The sequence below is a fragment of the Somniosus microcephalus genome, chromosome 23 (genome assembly GCF_052327205.1).
Source record: "Somniosus microcephalus isolate GS21.2 chromosome 23, FLI_Smic_1.0, whole genome shotgun sequence".
NCBI lineage: Eukaryota > Metazoa > Chordata > Chondrichthyes > Squaliformes > Somniosidae > Somniosus > Somniosus microcephalus.
This window is the reverse complement of record NC_141009.1, coordinates 21,236,311-21,255,080: the sequence shown is the minus strand read 5'-3', so window position 1 is coordinate 21,255,080 and position 18,770 is coordinate 21,236,311. Positions and strand designations below refer to the sequence as shown.

Sequence of the window (18,770 nt, the reverse complement as noted above, 5' to 3'; positions counted from 1 at the left end):
TTTACCCGCGCTTGGGGTGGTCACGTGATGTGCGACGTGACGTCATCGCGTTTACCCGCGCTCTTAAAGAGGCAATGCCCCGTACATGCAAACTGTATATAAACATCGTTAGAGAATTATGTACAGTAAGGGACACTCGGTGGTACCGCTATATGCGCCCCCCCAGAATTCGCTTTAACGGACAAAGTCAAACGGTGAGATGGTCTGACGAGCCTGTCCGAACGACTCCTGTAGTATCGAGGCGGAGGCTGCTGGGCGGCTGGCGGTAGCACTTGGTCTGCCATGACGACAATGGGTGGCCGGTGGTCTCGGTTGTTGTGCTGTCTCGACGTGGCGGGCGAGGTCTAAAGGTGTTGGCTTGGAGCAGATCCGTATATGCGTCAGGGCGAATAAAACGTATTCAGCCTTGTGAAGGCCCGCGGAAACATGTGACCTCTGTGGCCCGAAGTGGGTACCGGTGCGAAACACCTGGCCGGTTGGCGGTCTGGCGGGCGGTCGCACCTGGTGTGCCGTAACGACGATGTGTGGCCAAAAGGCGGTGCTGTCTGGCGGGCGGTCGAGGTCCATGGCTCTGTCGATGATCTGCGGGGAACGCCGAAACGGGCAAACCTGGATGTGTTGAACGTGGGTCTCGTCAGATCGGGAAACTCGCCGAGCAGGCGAGCGCACTCTTCAGAAGTCGGGAACGCACAGGAGACGGTGCGCGACGTAGTGTCACAGCGGTAACACAGAAGAGAGTGACCAGTTGCTGCGTTGATCTGTGATTAGCAATTGTCCCGCGTGGCCATTCGCGGCCGCGGGATGCCCCTAGACCCGTACCTCGGTGGTTGCAGTGTCGGTTGTTGTTTCGTTCTTGGGGGAAACTGCCAGGAGAGTGGCAACGCTTTGATTTTGCGCCGAACTGCGCGCAGCAGAAAACACAATCCAGCAGGCTGATGAGCTGGGGCGGCGTCCGCGGGGGAAGGGTCCTCGAGATTTGCGAGGGGCGAGCCCCCGTGGCATCTCCGCGGGGGCGCGCTCCGATCTTGTGGGCCCGAAAACTTGCAGTACCCGCGCTTTGAGGGATTCATACTTGCTGTTCCGTTGGGGGTTGTCAACAAGGCGGACGATCCGAGAGGCGGTAGAGCTGTCGAGCACAGAGACCGTATACAGGTACGTGGTCTGCGCCGCATTGATGTTGCACTGGGCAAACGGGGCTTCTACCAGAATAAAAGCACGAGGGCGGTTGCTGCTCCCTGAATTGCGGTAGCATTGGCGAAACGGCTTTTGCTTCCATGGAGTGCTTCTTTTGTGAAAAACTTTCACAAAAATCGGGGTCCGGCTGCGCTGCTTTCATGAAAAACGTTCACGAAAAACGGGGTCACCAATGTAGGAATTGTCGTATTCCTAACAAATAACGGAGGTCGAACTCAGGAGATCAATCAAACAGGTCTTTAATGTAGGATTAGATGAATTCCCAAAAACAACAAAGATCGATGCACGAGAGCCATGGAGCAGGTCTTTCCCCAACGGGGATGCCACGAGGACTGACTAGGCAGTCCGGTTGCTTGCGTCGTGATGTCATCGCGTTTGCCCGCGCTTGGGTGGTCACGTGATGTGCGACATGATGTCATCGCGTTTACCCGCGCTCTTAAAGGGGCAATGCCCCGTACATGCAAACTCTACATAAACATCGTTAAAGAGAATTATGTACAGTAAGTAAGGGACACTCGGTGGTACCGCTACAATATAACTCACCAGAGCGACCCGATGAACGTGTGCCACAGCCAATTGAAGGCTGAGATGTCATTAACCCTTTGATAGCTGACTTTCCTGCAATTTTGTTTTTGTAATGCAGCACTGATGATGATCTTCTCAATTAACCCCAAGTCCCACAGGACCACTTTCCTCCCCCAGTGTGTGTGGGGGAGGTAAGAATTAAAGTCAAAGAGAGACGCTTCGAACCAGAACTGTATTGAACAGGAGGTCGGAGGAGTATTCAAACTCTGCCAGGAACAGATTGTAGCAGAGGAACAAGCCCTTTGTATCAGGAATCTGTACCATATCCAACCCGTATTAAAATCGCTCATCTGACTGTACAAGTGGGTTACTTCTCATTTATACACAGTGCACAGGGATGTACCTAAAATCTTGCTCTGTTCGCACATTTTCCTGCAATTTGGTTTGTTTCAGAAATTCCTCCTGCAGAACAGAACAGCTCTGGAGTATTGGAATTCCAGCTCCATTAGACAAAGCATACGAGGCCGAGTTCAAAGACAAGCTAATTATGTCTGGGGTTACTCCCAAAAGAAAACAAGGGACTGCCCTGTTGAAACTAAAACTCAATCCACTTTCTCAAACACTAAATCATTCTTTCCCAGCACTGGAAATCCTCATCTCCTTCGCTCTTTGCCTCCTACAGTCTACTCCCTTTAAAACCAAGCTTGGTGTCAGCTAATCACTGGTCCCTGCTTTATTTCATCTTCTCCCTAGTCTCATCAATCTTGGTGGTGTCCTTCGCCATGGGCCTCGGATCTTCAGCTTTCTCACGCAAGAACCACCACATCCTTTCATTTCTAAAATTGGCAGCAAGTCCTCTTCGCTCTATTGATGTAATATACTTGGATTTTCAAAAGGCCTTTGATATGCTCATGACTAAATTCAGAGCCTGTGGAGTCGGGGGCACAAGTAGCAGGATGGATAGCAAGGCGGCTACAAATCAGAAAACAGGGTAGGGGTTGAAAGGTATTTACTCAGACTGCTGGAAGGTGGGAAGTGGTGTTCCACAAGTAGCAGTGCTGGGACCACTGCTGTTCACCGGTTACATAAACGATTTGGACTTGGGAATCGGAAGCACAATTTCAAAATTTGCGGCCAATACCAAATTGGGGGGGTGTAGTTAATACTGAGGAAGACTGTGACAAAATACAAGAAAACGTTAATAAACTTGCAGAATGGGCATGTAAACAGGAAATTAATTTCAATATAAGCAAGTGTGAGCTGGTGCATTTTGGTAGGAGGAATAAGGAGGCCTCATACTGCTTGGAAACTAAGTGTCTAAATGGGGTAGAGAAACAAAGGGATCAATGGGAACAGATTCACAAATCATTAAAAAGTAGTGACACGGGTTAATCAGGCCATAACACATGCAAACAAAGCACTGGGGTTCATTTCACTGAGGAATAAGAACATAAGAAATAGGAGCAGTAGGCGGCCATTTGGCCCTTCGAGCCTGCTCTGCCATTCAATAACATCATGGCTGGTCTTCCACCTCAACTCCCACACTATCCTTTGTGCTGGGTCCTTTGCTGCTTGTAGTGTACATTAATGATTTAGATATGAATGTAGGAGGTACGATCAGTAAGTTCGTAGATGACATGAAAATTGGTGGAGTGGTAAATAGCGAAGAGGGAAGCCTCAGGCTACAGGACGATATAGACGGATTGGTCAAATGGGCAGAACAGTGGCAAATGGAATTTAACCCTGAAAAGTGTGAGGTGATGCATTTTGGGAGGACTAACAAGGCATGGGAATACACAATGAATGGTAGGATCCTAGGAAGGACAGAGGATCAGAGGGACCTTGGTGTGCATATACATAGATCCCTAAAGGCAGCAGGACAGGTAGATAAGGTGGTTAAAAAGGCATATGGGATACTTATATTCTATGCCTCGGCTAATGAAGGCAAGAGCAGGGAGGTTATGATGGAGCTGTACAAAACGCTAGTTAGGCCACAGCTGGAATACTGTGTGCAGTTCTGGTCGCCACACTATAGGAGGGATGTGATTGCATTGGAGAGGGTGCAGAGGAGATTCACCAGGATGTTACCTGGGCTGGAGCGCTTCAGCTATGGAGAGAGACTGGACAGGCTGGGGTTGTTTTCCTTAGAGCAGAGAAGGCTGAGGGGGCACCTGATTGAGATGTACAAAATTATGAGGGGCATAGATAGGGTAGATAAAAGGAACTTTTTCCCTTAGTCAATAACCAGGGGGCATAGTTTCAAGGTAGGGGGCAGGAGGTTTAGAGGGGATTTGAGGAAAACCTTTTTCACCCAGAGGGTGGTTGGAATCTGGAACTCACTGCCTGAAAGGGTGGTAGAGGCAGGAACCCTCACAACATTCAAGAAGCATTTAGATGAGCACTTGAAACGCCATAGCATACAAGGCTATGGACCAAGTGCTGGAAAATGGGATTAGAGTAGACAGGGCTTGATGGCCAGCACCGACACTGTAACATCCGTGTGTAATTGAGACACGGACTGCAGAAGTTGGTTATAACAGGTGTTTACTAAATGGAGACAAAACTGGAACTACTATACAAAGTTACTACACAGGCTTATATACAGGGGTGGTCACTACTGGTACTGCAGTATACAGGGGCTGCAGAATATAGTTCCTTCTTCAAGGTACATACACTACAATTCCTCCCCTTTTAGCTAAACAGTACATAACATTCGATTAATAATTAAATAACATATTTACAATTATAGTTGCTATATACATTAGCTGAAGTTAATCAATTATAAATTCAGTCTTTGAGGAGGCTTCCTGATTTTGTCCGGATAACGCCTCTTTGGGGTATCAGGTTCTTCTGGCAAAGTTGATTCGGGATCAACGTCGTTGTTTGGTTCGTCTGCTTCCAATATCACCGATTCTGAGGTAGATGCAATTGGTACTTCGGTTTCATCACCAGGTGTATAGGATCGGGGTGTAGATTTGACGTTTTCCAGTGACTCTAGAATCTGGTCAGCATGGCGTCTTACAATGCTCTCTCCAACGTCCACGGTATACATTAGAGGTCCTTGCCGTGCAATCGTTCCTGGCTGCCATTTCTCTGTGCGGTAGTCCCGGGCCAAAACTGGTTGACCTATCTTGAAACTCCTGGTTGGCCTTTCATTCATATTCTGAAACTGCCTGTTCTCCACATCTCTTCTGATGTTTGGCTTAACCAAATCCAAGCGGCATCGTAGTCTTCGATTGAAGAACATCATGGCTGGAGTTTGGTTGGTAACCGCATGTGTCGCATTCTGGTAGGCAAACAAGAAGTTATCCACCTTGTGTTGTAGGGGTATGTCTTCATTACACATTGCCTTGATAGCCTTCTTGAATGTTTGAACGAACCGCTCAGCCAATCCATTGGTGGCTGGATGATATGGGGCGGATGTGTAATGCTTAACACCATTGTTCTTTAAGAACCTCCGGAACTCTTCAGACACAAACTGTGGTCCATTGTCAGAGCAAATCTGTTCAGGCAGCCCATTTCTGGCGAATATGGTTCAGAAGACTGCGATAGTTTTTTCTGTGGTGGTTGAGGACATTTTTATTACCTCTGGCCACTTTGAATGTGCATCCACCACAATTAAAAACATCGAGTCCATAAATGGACCAGCAAAATCAATGTGTACCCTTTGCCATGGAGATGAGGGCCACTCCCATGGATGTAGAGGGGCTTGTGGTGGGGCATTTTGGACCTTCTGGCATCCTGTACAGCTCTTGGTCATCTCTTCGATTTCTCTATCGATTCCCGGCCACCACACAAACGCTCTGGCTAAGTTCTTCATTTTTACCCCTCCCAGATGACCCTCATGAAGCTCATTGAACACTCTATCCTTCAATTTGGGTGGAATTACTACTCTGGATCCACACATCAAGGTTCCTCGGCACACTGACAGCTGTTCTCTTCTCGGCGAGAATGCTGGCAACAGTGGTTCGCCATGTGCTGGCCATCCCTTCACCGTTAAATCATAGACCCTGGAGTGTGTCGGGTCATTTCGTGTTTCCTTTTCTATGTTTGCATTCGTCACAGGTAGACATTCGACTATGGTCGAGTGGAATATCTCCACAGGATCCACTGCAGGTGCTTCTTCCACCGTCGGCGCGACAATCCATCAGTATTCCCATGCTGTTTAGTTCCTTTGTACTCGATGTCATATTGGTGTGCCCCTAGGAAAAGGGACCACCTCTGTAGCCATTGTGCTATCATTATCGGGACGCCCTTCCTAGGGTTGAAAATGGAGACAAGAGGTTGATGATCAGTTAGTAGAGTAAATTTCTGTCCGTGCAGGTAGTGATTGAACTTCTTCACCCCCCACACCAGGCTGAGGGCCTCTGTCAAACTGGGCGTAGTTACGCTCGGCTGCAGTTAACGAGCGTGACGCAAAAGCTATCGGCCGATCTGAACCATCAAGGGATTTACGTGACAGTACCGCTCCAACGCCGTAGGGAAGACGCATCACACGCCAGTCTTATCGGTAGTGATGGGTTGTAGTGAGCCAATACTTCTCTTGAAGTGATCAGGCCTTTACACTTCTGAAAGGCCCGCTTACATTCATCGCTCCATTTCCATGCTACTCCAGTTTGTAGCAGGGCGTTCAGTGGGTGCAGAATTGTGGACAAATTCGGCAAAAACTTGTGGTAGTAATTCACCAATCCGAGGAATGACCTCAGTTGCGACACATTTTCAGGCGCTGGAGCCTTAACTACCGCTTCAATTTTGTCAGGGGACTTATGTAACCCCTCTTCATCAATCACGTGGCCACAATACGATATTTGTTTCTTAAAAAACTCGCACTTGGGGCGATTGGCTCGTAGCCCATGTTCACGTAGTCTAGTGAGCACCTGCTCTAGGTTGGCAAGGTGTTCACTGTCATTTTCACCTGTCACCAGGATGTCGTCCAAGTAACACTGAGTCCCCGGAATCCCTTGCAGGACTTGTTCCATCGCTCTTTGCCATATAGCCGGAGCTGATGCAACTCCGAATACCAGTCGATTATACTGGTAAAGACCTTTGTGAGTGTTTATCGTGAGATATTTCCGAGAGGATTCTTCAACCTCCATCTGCAAATATGCTTGCGCTAGGTCAATTTTTGTAAAACGTTTCCCTCCAGATAGTGAGGCGAAAATATCTTCTATCCTCGGAAGAAGATACTGTACTGTGTGAAGGACTGGGTTCACCATCACCTTGAAGTCCCCACAGATGCGAACCTTCCTTGGCTCCTCAGACTTATTGTTTAGCGTTTTCTTCATGACAGGAACGATGGGTGTCGCCCACTCGCTCCAGTCTACCTTAGTTAGCACGCCTGCATTCTCCAGATTCTCCAGCTCTGCCTCGACGGCTGGGCAAATTGCATATGGTACCGGTCTTGCTTTGAAAAACTTGGGAATTGCATTCTCTTCTATTTTTATCGAGGCGGTTACGCCTTTAAGAGTTCCCAGTTCTTGTTGAAATACCTCTTTAGCGTTAGCCAAGATTTTTGACAATCGTCCAGGTGTGACGTCGTCATCCTTTTTACCAGCCACAGTCAGTGCCTGAATGGAGTGCCAGTCTAAACTTATCTTTCTGATCCATTCACGTCCCAGTAACGGTGGTCCACCATCTTGCAGTATGTACAGATACAATTTCTGTATTTCCTTGCCGTTGTATTCGACAGGCACCCTTATTTTCCCTCTGGGGTATACTTTCGGCCGCGTATACGTCTTCAAGACAATGGATGTGTCTTTCAAGGGTATGTGTGAGAATAGCCGCTCGTAGTCTCGTCGATTCATGACGGTCAGGGCTGATCCTGTATCCAATTCCATTTTGACTTGGGACCCTGCTATCGTGAGGGTGACCCAAATGGTTCGGTGATCCTCTTTTGCGATTACGTTGCGTAGTTTGAGACAGCTTTGTCTCTTGTTCCCGGATTCACTATCGCTCTTCTGGTCTTCGGAACTACTGTCCGTCATCTTTTGTACTTTCCTGTACTTTTCCTTAGTAGTCTTTTTGTTGTCGTTAGTCTTCTTCCCAGACCTGCAAACTCGTGCAATGTGTCCCATCTTTCCGCATTGCCTGCATATTTTGTCCTTGGACCAGCAGTCCTTCTGGTCATGGGTTGTTCTGCCGCAGCGATAACATTTTTCAAATCCCCGTGTCATTTCATGGGTGCCGTATTCCTGTGGCTTTTGCTGTATTTCTGCAGCTCCCCTTGCTGCTGCTTCGTACGATACTGCCACGCTGAAAGCCTCATCTAGCGTCAGCTCTTTCTCTGAGAGTAACCTCTTCTGAGTTCCTTCACTCCGGAGTCCACAGACAAATTTGTCCCGTAGGGTATCTGCCAGTCCTGCTCCGAACTGGCAGTGCTTTGATAGCTTGCGTAGTTCCGTAAGGTAATCAGCATTGCTCTCATCTTTATGCTGATTTCTCTTGTGGAATTTAAATCTTTCTGCTATCAGCAGCGGTGTAGGATTTAGGTGTTCCTGTAGGATATCAACAATTTCGTTAAAACTCTTCTCCATCGGTTTGACTGGAGTGATCAGGTCCCGCAATAGGCCGTACGTTCTTGCGCCCATTAAGTTTAGTAGTACCGATGCCTTTTTCTCATCGGCTACTTCATTTGCCTTGCAATATACTTCGATTCCTTCCACATACGTGGTCCAGTCTTCTATTGCATTATCGAAGGCAGTGATATTGCCAGTCTTCGGCATCTTGGAGATCCAAGATGGCGCCTCCCGCGCTTTGCCTTCTTCCCCGATTGAACAAAATGGCGCCTCCCGCGCTTTGCCTTCTTCCCCGCTGGATTAAGATGGCGCCTCCTGCACTTTCTGCCTTTTTCGCTGTTGCTGGCGTTTTTATGCCTTGATGGCGACGCCCTATGGTCTTCGTGCACTTCCCCCCGCGCTGCTGCCAACGCCGCTCTCCGCGGTCCCCGTGGCAAACTGCAGCTCCTCGCGGCTTTCTGCGCTTCTAATTTCTTTTATTTTAATTACCGTTCCTGTCGTCTGAGCAGACCCTATGGGACACTTTCCTCCCTCTTCTCGGGTCTGTATGCTGCCCGGCTTCGTAGCACCGGCCGCGCCCTGTGTGCTCCACCCTCTCTCTCTCCCCTCTTCCCGACAACGCTGCTCGGCCCCGTTGAAAAGCCAACCGATCGAGCTCTAGCCCGCCGCAGCCCAGGAAGGATCAGTGTACTACCTGCCACCAGCCCGATTAGCTGGAACACCATAGACTGGATAACCAAGCCCCGCTCTCGACAGCCTCTCCTGCAAATCTTCGAATTCGATGAATCAGAGGGCGGTTGCCCACGGTCTACGCCCGTTTCTTCTGTTTGTTTTTTCTTTTTCTTTTTGGATTTCTTCCTTCTGGCTTCGACCTCTAATAACTTCACTTCAGGGATGGATCCCTGCGAGGTGGTGCAGAACTGTAGGTAAGTTCAGATCTGTTCATCGCCAATGTAATGTCTGTGTGTAATTGAGACACGGACTGCAGAAGTTGGTTATAACAGGTGTTTACTGAATGGAGACAAAACTGGAACTACTATACAAAGTTACTACACAGGCTTATATACAGGGGTGGTCACTACTGGTACTGCAGTATACAGGGGCTGCAGAATATAGTTCCTTCTTCAAGGTACATACACTAGACACGATGGGCCGAAGGGCCTCTTTCTGTGCTGTATAACTATGACTCTATCCCCATATCCCTTGATTTCCCAAATTTATCAACCTCGGTCTTGAATATACTCAACGACTGAGTATCCACAGCTCTCTGGGGTAGAGAATTCCAAAGATTCACAACCATTTGAGTGAAGAAATTTCTCCTCATCTCAGTCCTAAATGGCCGACCCCTTATTCTGTGACTGTGACCTCATGTTCTAGATTCCCCAGCCAGGGGAAACATTTTCCCAGCATTAACCCTGTCAAGCCCCTTAAGAATTTTATATGCATCAATTAGATTACCTCTCATTCTTCTAAACTCTAGGGAATATGGGCCGAGTCTACTCAATCTCTCCTCATAGGGAAATACCCTCATCCCAAGAACCAGTCCAGTGAACCTTCGTTGCACTCCCTCGAAGGCAAGTATGTCTTTCCTTAGGTAAGGAGACCAGAACTGTACACAGTACTCCAGGTGTGGCCTCACCAATGTCCTGTATAATTACAGTAAAAAACTTCTTTACTCTTATACTCTAATCCCTTTGTAACAAAAGCCAACATACTATTTGCTTTCCTAATTACCTGCATGTTAACTTTGTGATTCATGTACAAGGACACCCAGGTCCCCGAGTGCAAACATTTCCCAGTCTCTCACCATTCAAAAAATATTTTGCTTTTTTGTTTTTCCTACCAAAGTGGATAACTTCACACTTCCCCACATTATAATCCACTTGCCATGTTCTTGCCCACTCAGTCAACCTGTCTATATCTCTCTGCAGCCTCTTTGCATCCTCCTCACAGCTTACTTTCCCACCTAACTTTGTATCATCAGCAAACTTGGAGACGTTACACTCAGTCCCGTCATCCAAGTCATTAATATAATTTGTAAATAGCGGTACCCCGCTAGTTACAGCCAGTTAACCTGAAAAGGTCCTGTTTATTCCTACTCTCTGGCCCAGAAATTCGGGTCGGAGGCTTCCCACGGGTGCAAGCCCCCGACCTGCACTTAACTAGCGCGCCTGCCGTTGTGTTGTGGGCCCGCATGGGATTCCGATCCTGGGCCTCCTCCAGCTGCCGGCGCGCAGTGCTTGCGTATCCCAGGGGCACAGTTAGTTCGAAGTGTTCCCCTGGGATCACATGGGCCATGGCGAGCCAATCGTAGCAGGGAATCTCTATTCATAAATTTGACAGGAAGACCTGTCAAATTTATGATGAATAGAAATTGGCCCCAAAACATAACTAAAACTTCAAATACATTTTTTTTTAAATCACATTTTTAAAATAACTAAATTACATAAAATAACTGTTTTAAACAAGAATTTAAATTTTTGAAAAAATTAATTAGTTTTTAACAGGGCTAAAAATAAACTTACCTTTCTTTAAAGTATTTAAAAATAATAAACCTGTGGAAAAAATGTTTTAATTTTACTTAATTCACCACTTACCTTGTTAAAAGCAGGCCTTGCGACTGCTTTTTAAACGTGCAGCTGCTGGAGACTTACCCTCCCGGAGAAACCCGTAAAATAAAACGGACATTCCAGGCGTACGCGCTGCCTCTCTGGTGCACGCGTTTGACCTGTGAACCCCTTCCTTCAAGGGAACGGAAGTTCCGGTTTCCAGCGTATGCACGAAACCGGCACTTTCGTTGGCCCTACGGGTGAGTACACAGCGTGTACTCACCCGTGGAGACCCGAATTTCTGTCTGTTTTCTCTCCATTAACCAATCCTCAATCCATGCTAATATGTTACCCCCAATCCCATGAGTCCTAATTTTTTGTAATAACCTCGTGTGGCACCTTATCAAATGCTTTTTGAAAATCCAAATACACTACATCCACTGGTTCCCCCTTATCCATCCTACTAGTTACATCTTCAAAAAACTTGAACAGATTTGTCAAACATGATTTCCCTTTCATAGAAAATTGTAATTAGACAAAGTCAACATGATTTTAAGTGCCATGTTACCACATCCCTAATAATAGATTCTAGTATTTTGCCTACTACTAATGTTAGGCTAACTGGCCTATAGTTCCCTGTTTCTTCCTCCTTTTTTAAATAGCAGGGTTATGTTTGCTACCTTCCAATCCTTGGAGACTGTTCTAGAATCTAGGGAATTCTGGAAGGTTAATACCAGTGCATCCACTATCTCTGCAGCTACCTCCTTTAAAACCCTAGGTCCAGGGCATTTGTCGCCACTTAGTCCCATTAATTTCTCCATTACTATGTCTTTACTTATACTGATTTCTTTAAGTTCCTCATTCTCTCTAGACCCTTGGTTCCCTATTATTTCAGGAATGTTTTTTGTGTCCTCTACTGTGAAGACAGATACAAAGTATTTGTTTAACGTCTCTGCCATTTCCTTATTGCCCATTATAATTTCTCCTGTCTCTGCCTCTAATGGGCCCACGTTTACTTTCACTAAGATTGTAAATCAGGGAAGTTATGTTAAACTTGGTTAGACCACACGGAATACGGTGGACATTACTGGTCTTCATATTACAAAAAGCATATCGAAGCACCGGATGATACCATAACTGAGAGGCTATAACTATCAAGAAAGATTTAACAGGCTGGGGCTCTTTTCTCTAGAAAAGAAAAGGCTGAGGGGTGACCTGATAGAGGTCTTTAAAATGATGAAGGAGTTTGATAGGGTAGACGTAGAGAAGATGTTTCCACGTGTGGAGGAGTCTAAAACTAGAGGCCATAAATATGAGATAGTCACTAATAAACCCACTAAAGAATTCAGGAGAAACTTCTTTACTCAGAGAGTGGTTAGAATGTGGAACTTGCTACCACAAGGAGTAGTTGAGGTGACTCGCATAGATGCCTTTACCAGGGAGCTAGATAAGTACATGAGGGAGAAATGAATAGAGGTTATGCTGATGGGGTTAGATGAAGAGGGGTGCGAGGAGGTTCGTGTGGAGCATTAACACCGGCATGGATCAATTGGGCTGAATGGCCTGTTTCTGTGCTGTACATTTCTACGCATCTCTGATAACTCCAGCGTCCTTCAGCACGGTCTCAAAATGAGACAAAATGCTTGCACGGAAAACTAGGCAGGGACGCAGTAGTCAAAGAGTTGAAGCTACACACAGCGCAGTACTTATTCACTGAAGATACGTCAAAATAAAAAAAGAATATTTTTATAACGCTGGATCGAATTATTTTCAACAGCTACCACACAAGAAAGGGCAAGTTATTGGGGCAGCACCAGCATAGTTCAGGATTAGCATTTGTTGGAAATGCAGAGCACCATTAATGAGACGCATGTTGATTTATTACTCCTATTATCTAGCGCCTTGCAGCACCCATTGTTGCTTTATAAAGACATTCGTTATCACAATGTCTCTAAGAGTATGTCCCAGGGTAAGCACAGATCCTGATCAATAACACAGTATGAGCACAGAACCTGATCTGATGTGCACAGTTTTTCTCTCACCAGCAAGACAGCCATGTAAAACCACAGCCTTGGTCTGTGCCTCCCAAACACAGAAGCACTATATTGATAGTCCCTGGTCTTATGGAAATTCTGAGCAAAAATCTCAGGGGTTCCTGTGCTAAGAGCCAATTGACATTCCGACTGCACAACTGATGAACCTTTAGAGCTTATGGACACATGCTTTTGTATGACAATGTAACTCTGCCTAGTATTTTATGATTATCAGGTGATTTTGTACACACATCACACCTTATAACTCACCGCATTCAAATGTCTCAAACAAAGACAATATTGATATTTACAGTCTAATCTGAGAGAGTTCGCTCTTATTAACTGACTCAGTCATTGTGGATGATGCCAGCCAGCCAAGCCTGCTCCTATCCCGCTCACTGCCCCGCTCCTATCCAGCTCACTGCCCCCGCTCCTATCCAGCTCACTGCCCCCGCTCCTATCCAGCTCACTGCCCCCGCTCCCTCTTTTTCTAGGACAATGTGGAGCTTTAAATGAACTCTGACCATCCATGAGTCAGTGTCTGGTAACAACTGTATCAGAAGCAGGTCCAAAACAGTACTGGAAAATGCCCAGTGACTGAGATTTCCACTGGGTTCGAATCAATGCAAACAGGCACCAAGAGGAAAGCCAGATTTGACACATTCAGACCCAAGGTAAGATCGGAGTACAGGGAGAGAATGTCACTGTGTAACATCTCTCCTGTGAGCTATTGTGTCAGTGTATTGCCATCTCACCAATCTACTAGTCTGGCTCAGCGTGTTACAGTGCGAACGCCCCCGATTTGAAATGGATCACAAATAACGCAGCCCCGTGGAGTGATTGCACTTCACCAGTGTAAGCTCCAGTTCATGTAATAAGACATGGTCAGTCGGAAGCAGGGGTTACAATGCTTTACAGAGGCCTACTGAAGATGAGGGACCAGAAGGGCAGAGGAAACTGGAAGAACCAAGCTGGATAATCAGTTGGCGGTACATACAAATGGAGAATCAGACTTAAAGCATTCTACTTAGGATGCGGTATTCAGGCCTTGAATATCACTCCTTTCAAATGGGTCGACATGAGGATTCGGGACCGTCCCTTCACCCCCCGCAGGTAGCGGAGAGACTAACCTGTGCCACGGCCACCTGTGTCTGCTGCTGCTGCTGTACGAGCTGGTGCTGGAGCAGCTGCAAGTGGTGCTGGGACGCCAGCGGGGTCGGGGAGGAGCACTGGCTGCTGGGAGATCGCGGCAGCTGGGACGACGACGCAAAAGGAGTCCCATTCTCAGAATCCTAGGGAAGGAGAAAAAAATCAAAAACAAATCAGGAACATTTCAGTTGACACCATCCAAGTAAAGAGAAAAGTATTTAAATAAAATTCACTGTCTACAGAGCTCCCCATCTCTTGGTCTACCTAGGTTTTTCTCTCTCTGCCGTCATAGCAACTCACCTTCCTGCGGTCAGTGAGCTCGTGCAACGCTCCATCAATACCATCACTGCTGGCCAAAAAGATATGCATTGAGCTGAGTCATATTCTGTTTCAATTAGGATTCAGGGTAATTAGATGAAGAGAATGCAACGGGGTAATCTCATGGGAAGGTGGATGCGTCAGTGGCTCAATGGACTCCTGCCTGAAATTGTTCGTGTGTTACAATTAGATTCCTCCGACCTAAAGAAACTCGCCGCAGCGAGTGGCTGTGATCTGGAATGCACTACCTGAAAGGGCGGTGGAAGCAGATTCAATAGTAACTTTCAAAAGGGAATTGGATAAATGCTTGAAGAAATCTGTTAAATTAAAAAACGATATATTTACCTTTGATTGGCGGCTGCAGGGCCCGCTGAAGAATCCGGAGTGGGGAAGGCCCGAAGCCTGGCAGTGGAACCAACACCTGCACAGATTGGGAGCAGGCCACCCCACAGCTAAATTGGTTCGCTTTACATCTGTTCTACGCCCGAAAACCTGGTGCAACGCATACCAATTCCTACCCCACGAGTTAGATTCTCAGTGGAATGACTGCAAATGGACTTGTGTAATACATGCGGTCATTGACTCGATCCAATCAATTTATTTTCCTGAGGCAATGCTCTGTAGAGTTCTTCCCCTCTCCCTCACAGCAACTTTCCAGAATCTATGTCTAACCCTTTTATCCTACCTTAGAATCCACGGGGTCGAAGTTGGAGAGCACTGCGCCCGTTTTATGGGCGTATAAATTGCAGAATGTCCATGCACTTCATATTAAGGGAGAGGAATTTCTCCCCACCTAATGTCGAGTGTGGGGTGGGGGCATGGTCCATACATTGTAGGGTAAATTTTCCAACTCCTCGCCCATGGTGAGGTACCTGGACCCGCTGTGAGCAGGGATTTGAAAATCACAGTCAGCTCTTCTGCCATTGCCCGCCTGCCTGCTGTAGCAGGGCTGGAATATTAATGCAGTATAAGGTTCTAAGGACTTGTAATAAACTGTCAGTGAAACCATTACAATAATAAACTGCACAGACAGTATTGATCTATTAGAGTACAAAACAAGTTAATCTCTCTCTAATTAGTGTGCGATATACATGGCCTGTACTATTTCTGGTGCACTTGCTTGGATGGCTGCAGCAACATTCAAGATGCTCGACACCATCCAGGGCAAAGCAGTCCACTTGATTGACAGCCCATCCACTAGTCTAACCATCCACTCCCTCCACCACTGGCGCACCGTGGCTGCAGTGTGTACCATCTACAAGATGCACTGCAGCAACTCGCCAAAGCTTCATCAACAGCACCTCCCAAACCTGCGACCTCTACCACCTAGAAGGACGAGGGCAGCAGGCGCATGGGAACACCACCACCTCCAAGTTCCCCTCCAAGTCACACACCATCCTGATTTGGAAATATATCGCCGCTCCTTCATCGTCGCTGGGTCAAAATCCTGGAACTCCCTCCCTAACAGCACTGTGGGAGTACCTTCACCACACGGACTGCAGCGGTTCAAGAAGACGGCTCACCACCACCTTCTCAAGGGCAATTAGAGATGGGCAATAAATGCTGGCCTTGTCAGCGATGTCCACATGCGGAGAGAGAATTTTTAAAAGGCAATCAAACGGCTAACTTGTTCAGAAATATACCACAATAATTCATGAGAGATTTCCAGCCCCACTGCTTTCGGTGTCCATCCCTGGGGAAAAACTCCAAGTCACTTACAACTGCACTTTATAAATCCCAGCTGCCTAGTCTTTGGTCCTCCATTCTGCGGCCATCAATCTGCTCAACTACTCCCTCACATCCACTTTTGATGTCCTCGTCCCCAGCAAAACCTTTACTCCCTTTATGGTTGATCTCCCTGGCATGGCTCCCATCTTCACTCTTTCAAGTGCAGGAGGTACAGACATGAATGTATCTAGCACCCAACTAGCTTAGCCATGCATCACCAGATCTGGCTGGATCATAGCAAGTGCTTCTGGGTCACACACTCCTCTGCCAAAACCACCCATGACTCCAGGATCATTTGGAAACCAAAGATAATCCCCAGTTTCTCTTCACTGCTCATGGATTTCTTTATCACTGAGTTTCAAACCATCCGATCAGCAGCCTCTGCACCTCCCCCCGCCCCATCCCTTGCCCCAGAGCCCACCAGCCCTAATCCTGAACCCACGTCTTTCTCTAGTTCCAACTTCCCTCATGCCGCATTTGAGCTCACCTTGTCCATGAGAGTTAGCTCCTGCTCCCTTGACCCTATTCCTATTAAACTGCAGACCACCCAACTTAACTTCCTGGCCCCCATGTTAATTACAAATGGCTCCCTCTCCTCAGTTATTGCCCCCTCCCTTTCAAAGCTGCTGCCATCACCTCCCTCAAAAAAAAACTACCAGCCCATCTCTAACTTTCTTGTCCTTTCCAAAGTTCTTGAATGTGTGTCATGAGTTGTACTACTGTCAACAACATGAAAAGTATTAGCGATGAAGGAACAGCCCCAGTGTGGACATGAGGGGGGGAGGATCAGTTCACTCAATTTCCAACACCTGGTACCTCACCGGGAATGGTAGCTCAGTGGTTATGTTACTGGACTAGTAATCCGGAGACACGAGTTCAAATCCCACCACGGCAGCTGGGGAATTTAAATTCAGTGAATTAAATAAATCTGGAATTAAAATCCCATCTGGTTCACTAAGGTCCTTCAGGGAAGGAAATCTGCTGTCCTTACCTGGTGTAACTCCAGACCTACAGCAATGTTGCTTGACTCTTAACTGCCCTCTGAAATGGCCTAGCAAGCCACCACCTTCTCGAGGGCAATTAGGGATGGGCAATAAATGCTGGCCTTACGAATAAATATAAACCGGCTGAGGGACCTGGAAACAGGTGAAGGGTCGAGAACGCAGTTTACAAATCAGGAAAAAAACAGTGTGCTATCCAGCAGTAACATTAACTACGGAGTAACATGACATACCAGGGAACAATACTGCATTAACCAGAGGTTAGTTACAAGAACAGAATAGAATTCACGCTCCCGAGAGTGCATATCGGAAACTGCAGCGAATGCCAGAATTTCTGATAGGTGCTCGGGATGGGTGGTGAGCTCCCTGCTGGGAGAGCAGAGTCAAAATAATTACACTAAGAGATACAACCATTGGAATTAAAGAGCTAATTAGTAAAAGAACCAGCAATAACGGACCCATTACCTCATCAGTGACACGGACTCGGTCATGATCCAGTCACTATGCTGCGCAGATGGGAATTTGCGAGTTAATGGAGGCACTGTGCCATGTCTTGTTTACAGGTAGCGCACGCAGGAAGAACCAAATAGCCTGAAAACGAATGGATCAAGCCAGCCATCGACAGGCTGCTGAGCTGCCGCAGGTTCAACTCGTTTCCGGAGAAAAATCAAAAAACATTCTCGCCCGACTGAACCTAAAAGGTGCACTAATTTAACTTAGAATCCAATCTGCCCACAGAGTTACACAAAGAACAAGCTCTGTGCGTGCGTGTTACATTTTATACCATCACCAAAGGGGATCCGATGACCAGAACCTGCAGGAACTGCACTCGATGCTCCTTGAATCCTGTTATTTTTCCAGCACGATTCTGCCCAATGTGTTTCATATGGTATAATATTCCTGTCATCAGTTTCTGTAACTTACCATGAGCAGCGAGTGGGAGTTTTACGATATAGTATGTAATAAAAATAAAGTAATCCTATTTTTAAGAAATTATTTGCACATCAATTGCCCATTAAACTCGCCGCAGGAAGTTAGGTCTGGAACTTAACAGCGCAAGTACCTTTTTAGCAATGTGATAATTGTTAATGCAATACCAAATCGACCTCTCTGGCCTAGATAAGGAACAATTCAAACTGTTCAATCTCATTTCTGCATGGAGTCGATTGTTGGTAGAGACTTTTAAAATGTCATTTAAAATTAACATTTTTTTCTTGCTTTCTCGTAATCCAATCTTTCTCTCTCTCTCTCTCTCTCTCTCTCTCTCTCTTCATTTCTCTTTCTGTACCCAATTAGACATTGAATTCACCCCCTTTAATTCACCCTCCTTCTCAGTCAGTCCTCTGTTGCATTTACAATCCTTAAATTGAGCTGAAGGGTGCAGGAAGAAGTCTAACCAACGACGTATGCCACGAGACGCCCAGCTCCAGCAAGGTCTGGCCCAACGGGGTAGAAATTGGATCTTCTTGTGCCTGCTTTGTGGGCGCGAAAAGGGAGCAAAAAGGCCCAATTTCGCAGGGGCCATGTTCTGCACCTCGAGCACCTGAAATACACCCAATGCCATATTGGCTCGGGCAATAATCAGACATCCCTGGCACCTGAAATAGGCATTAGGCCCCTTGCCAATAGTGTAATAGGGGCCTGTTTAAGGACCTCTCTAGGAAATTGGTCAGCGCTGGGCAGAGCAGGCGCCGCTCAGTTTTTTTTTGGCTTCTTCTGCTGCCTAAGTCACAGTCCAGAAAGAGACGATAAATTGGA

The 18,770-nt window shown here is 46.8% G+C and overlaps 1 protein-coding gene across 3 annotated transcripts in view; it reads right to left on the bottom strand.

Moving 5' to 3' along the window:
- Positions 1-18,770, bottom strand: part of LOC147101724 (carboxyl-terminal PDZ ligand of neuronal nitric oxide synthase protein) — a 172,376-nt gene that overhangs the window by 12,899 nt on the left and 140,707 nt on the right. For all 3 annotated transcript variants that reach the window (XM_085965583.1, XM_085965584.1, XM_085965585.1), the window contains one exon: positions 13,947-14,108. In XM_085965583.1, coding sequence (XP_085821709.1) covers positions 13,947-14,108 — 162 coding nt within the window. The remainder of the gene's footprint in view (positions 1-13,946; positions 14,109-18,770) is intronic.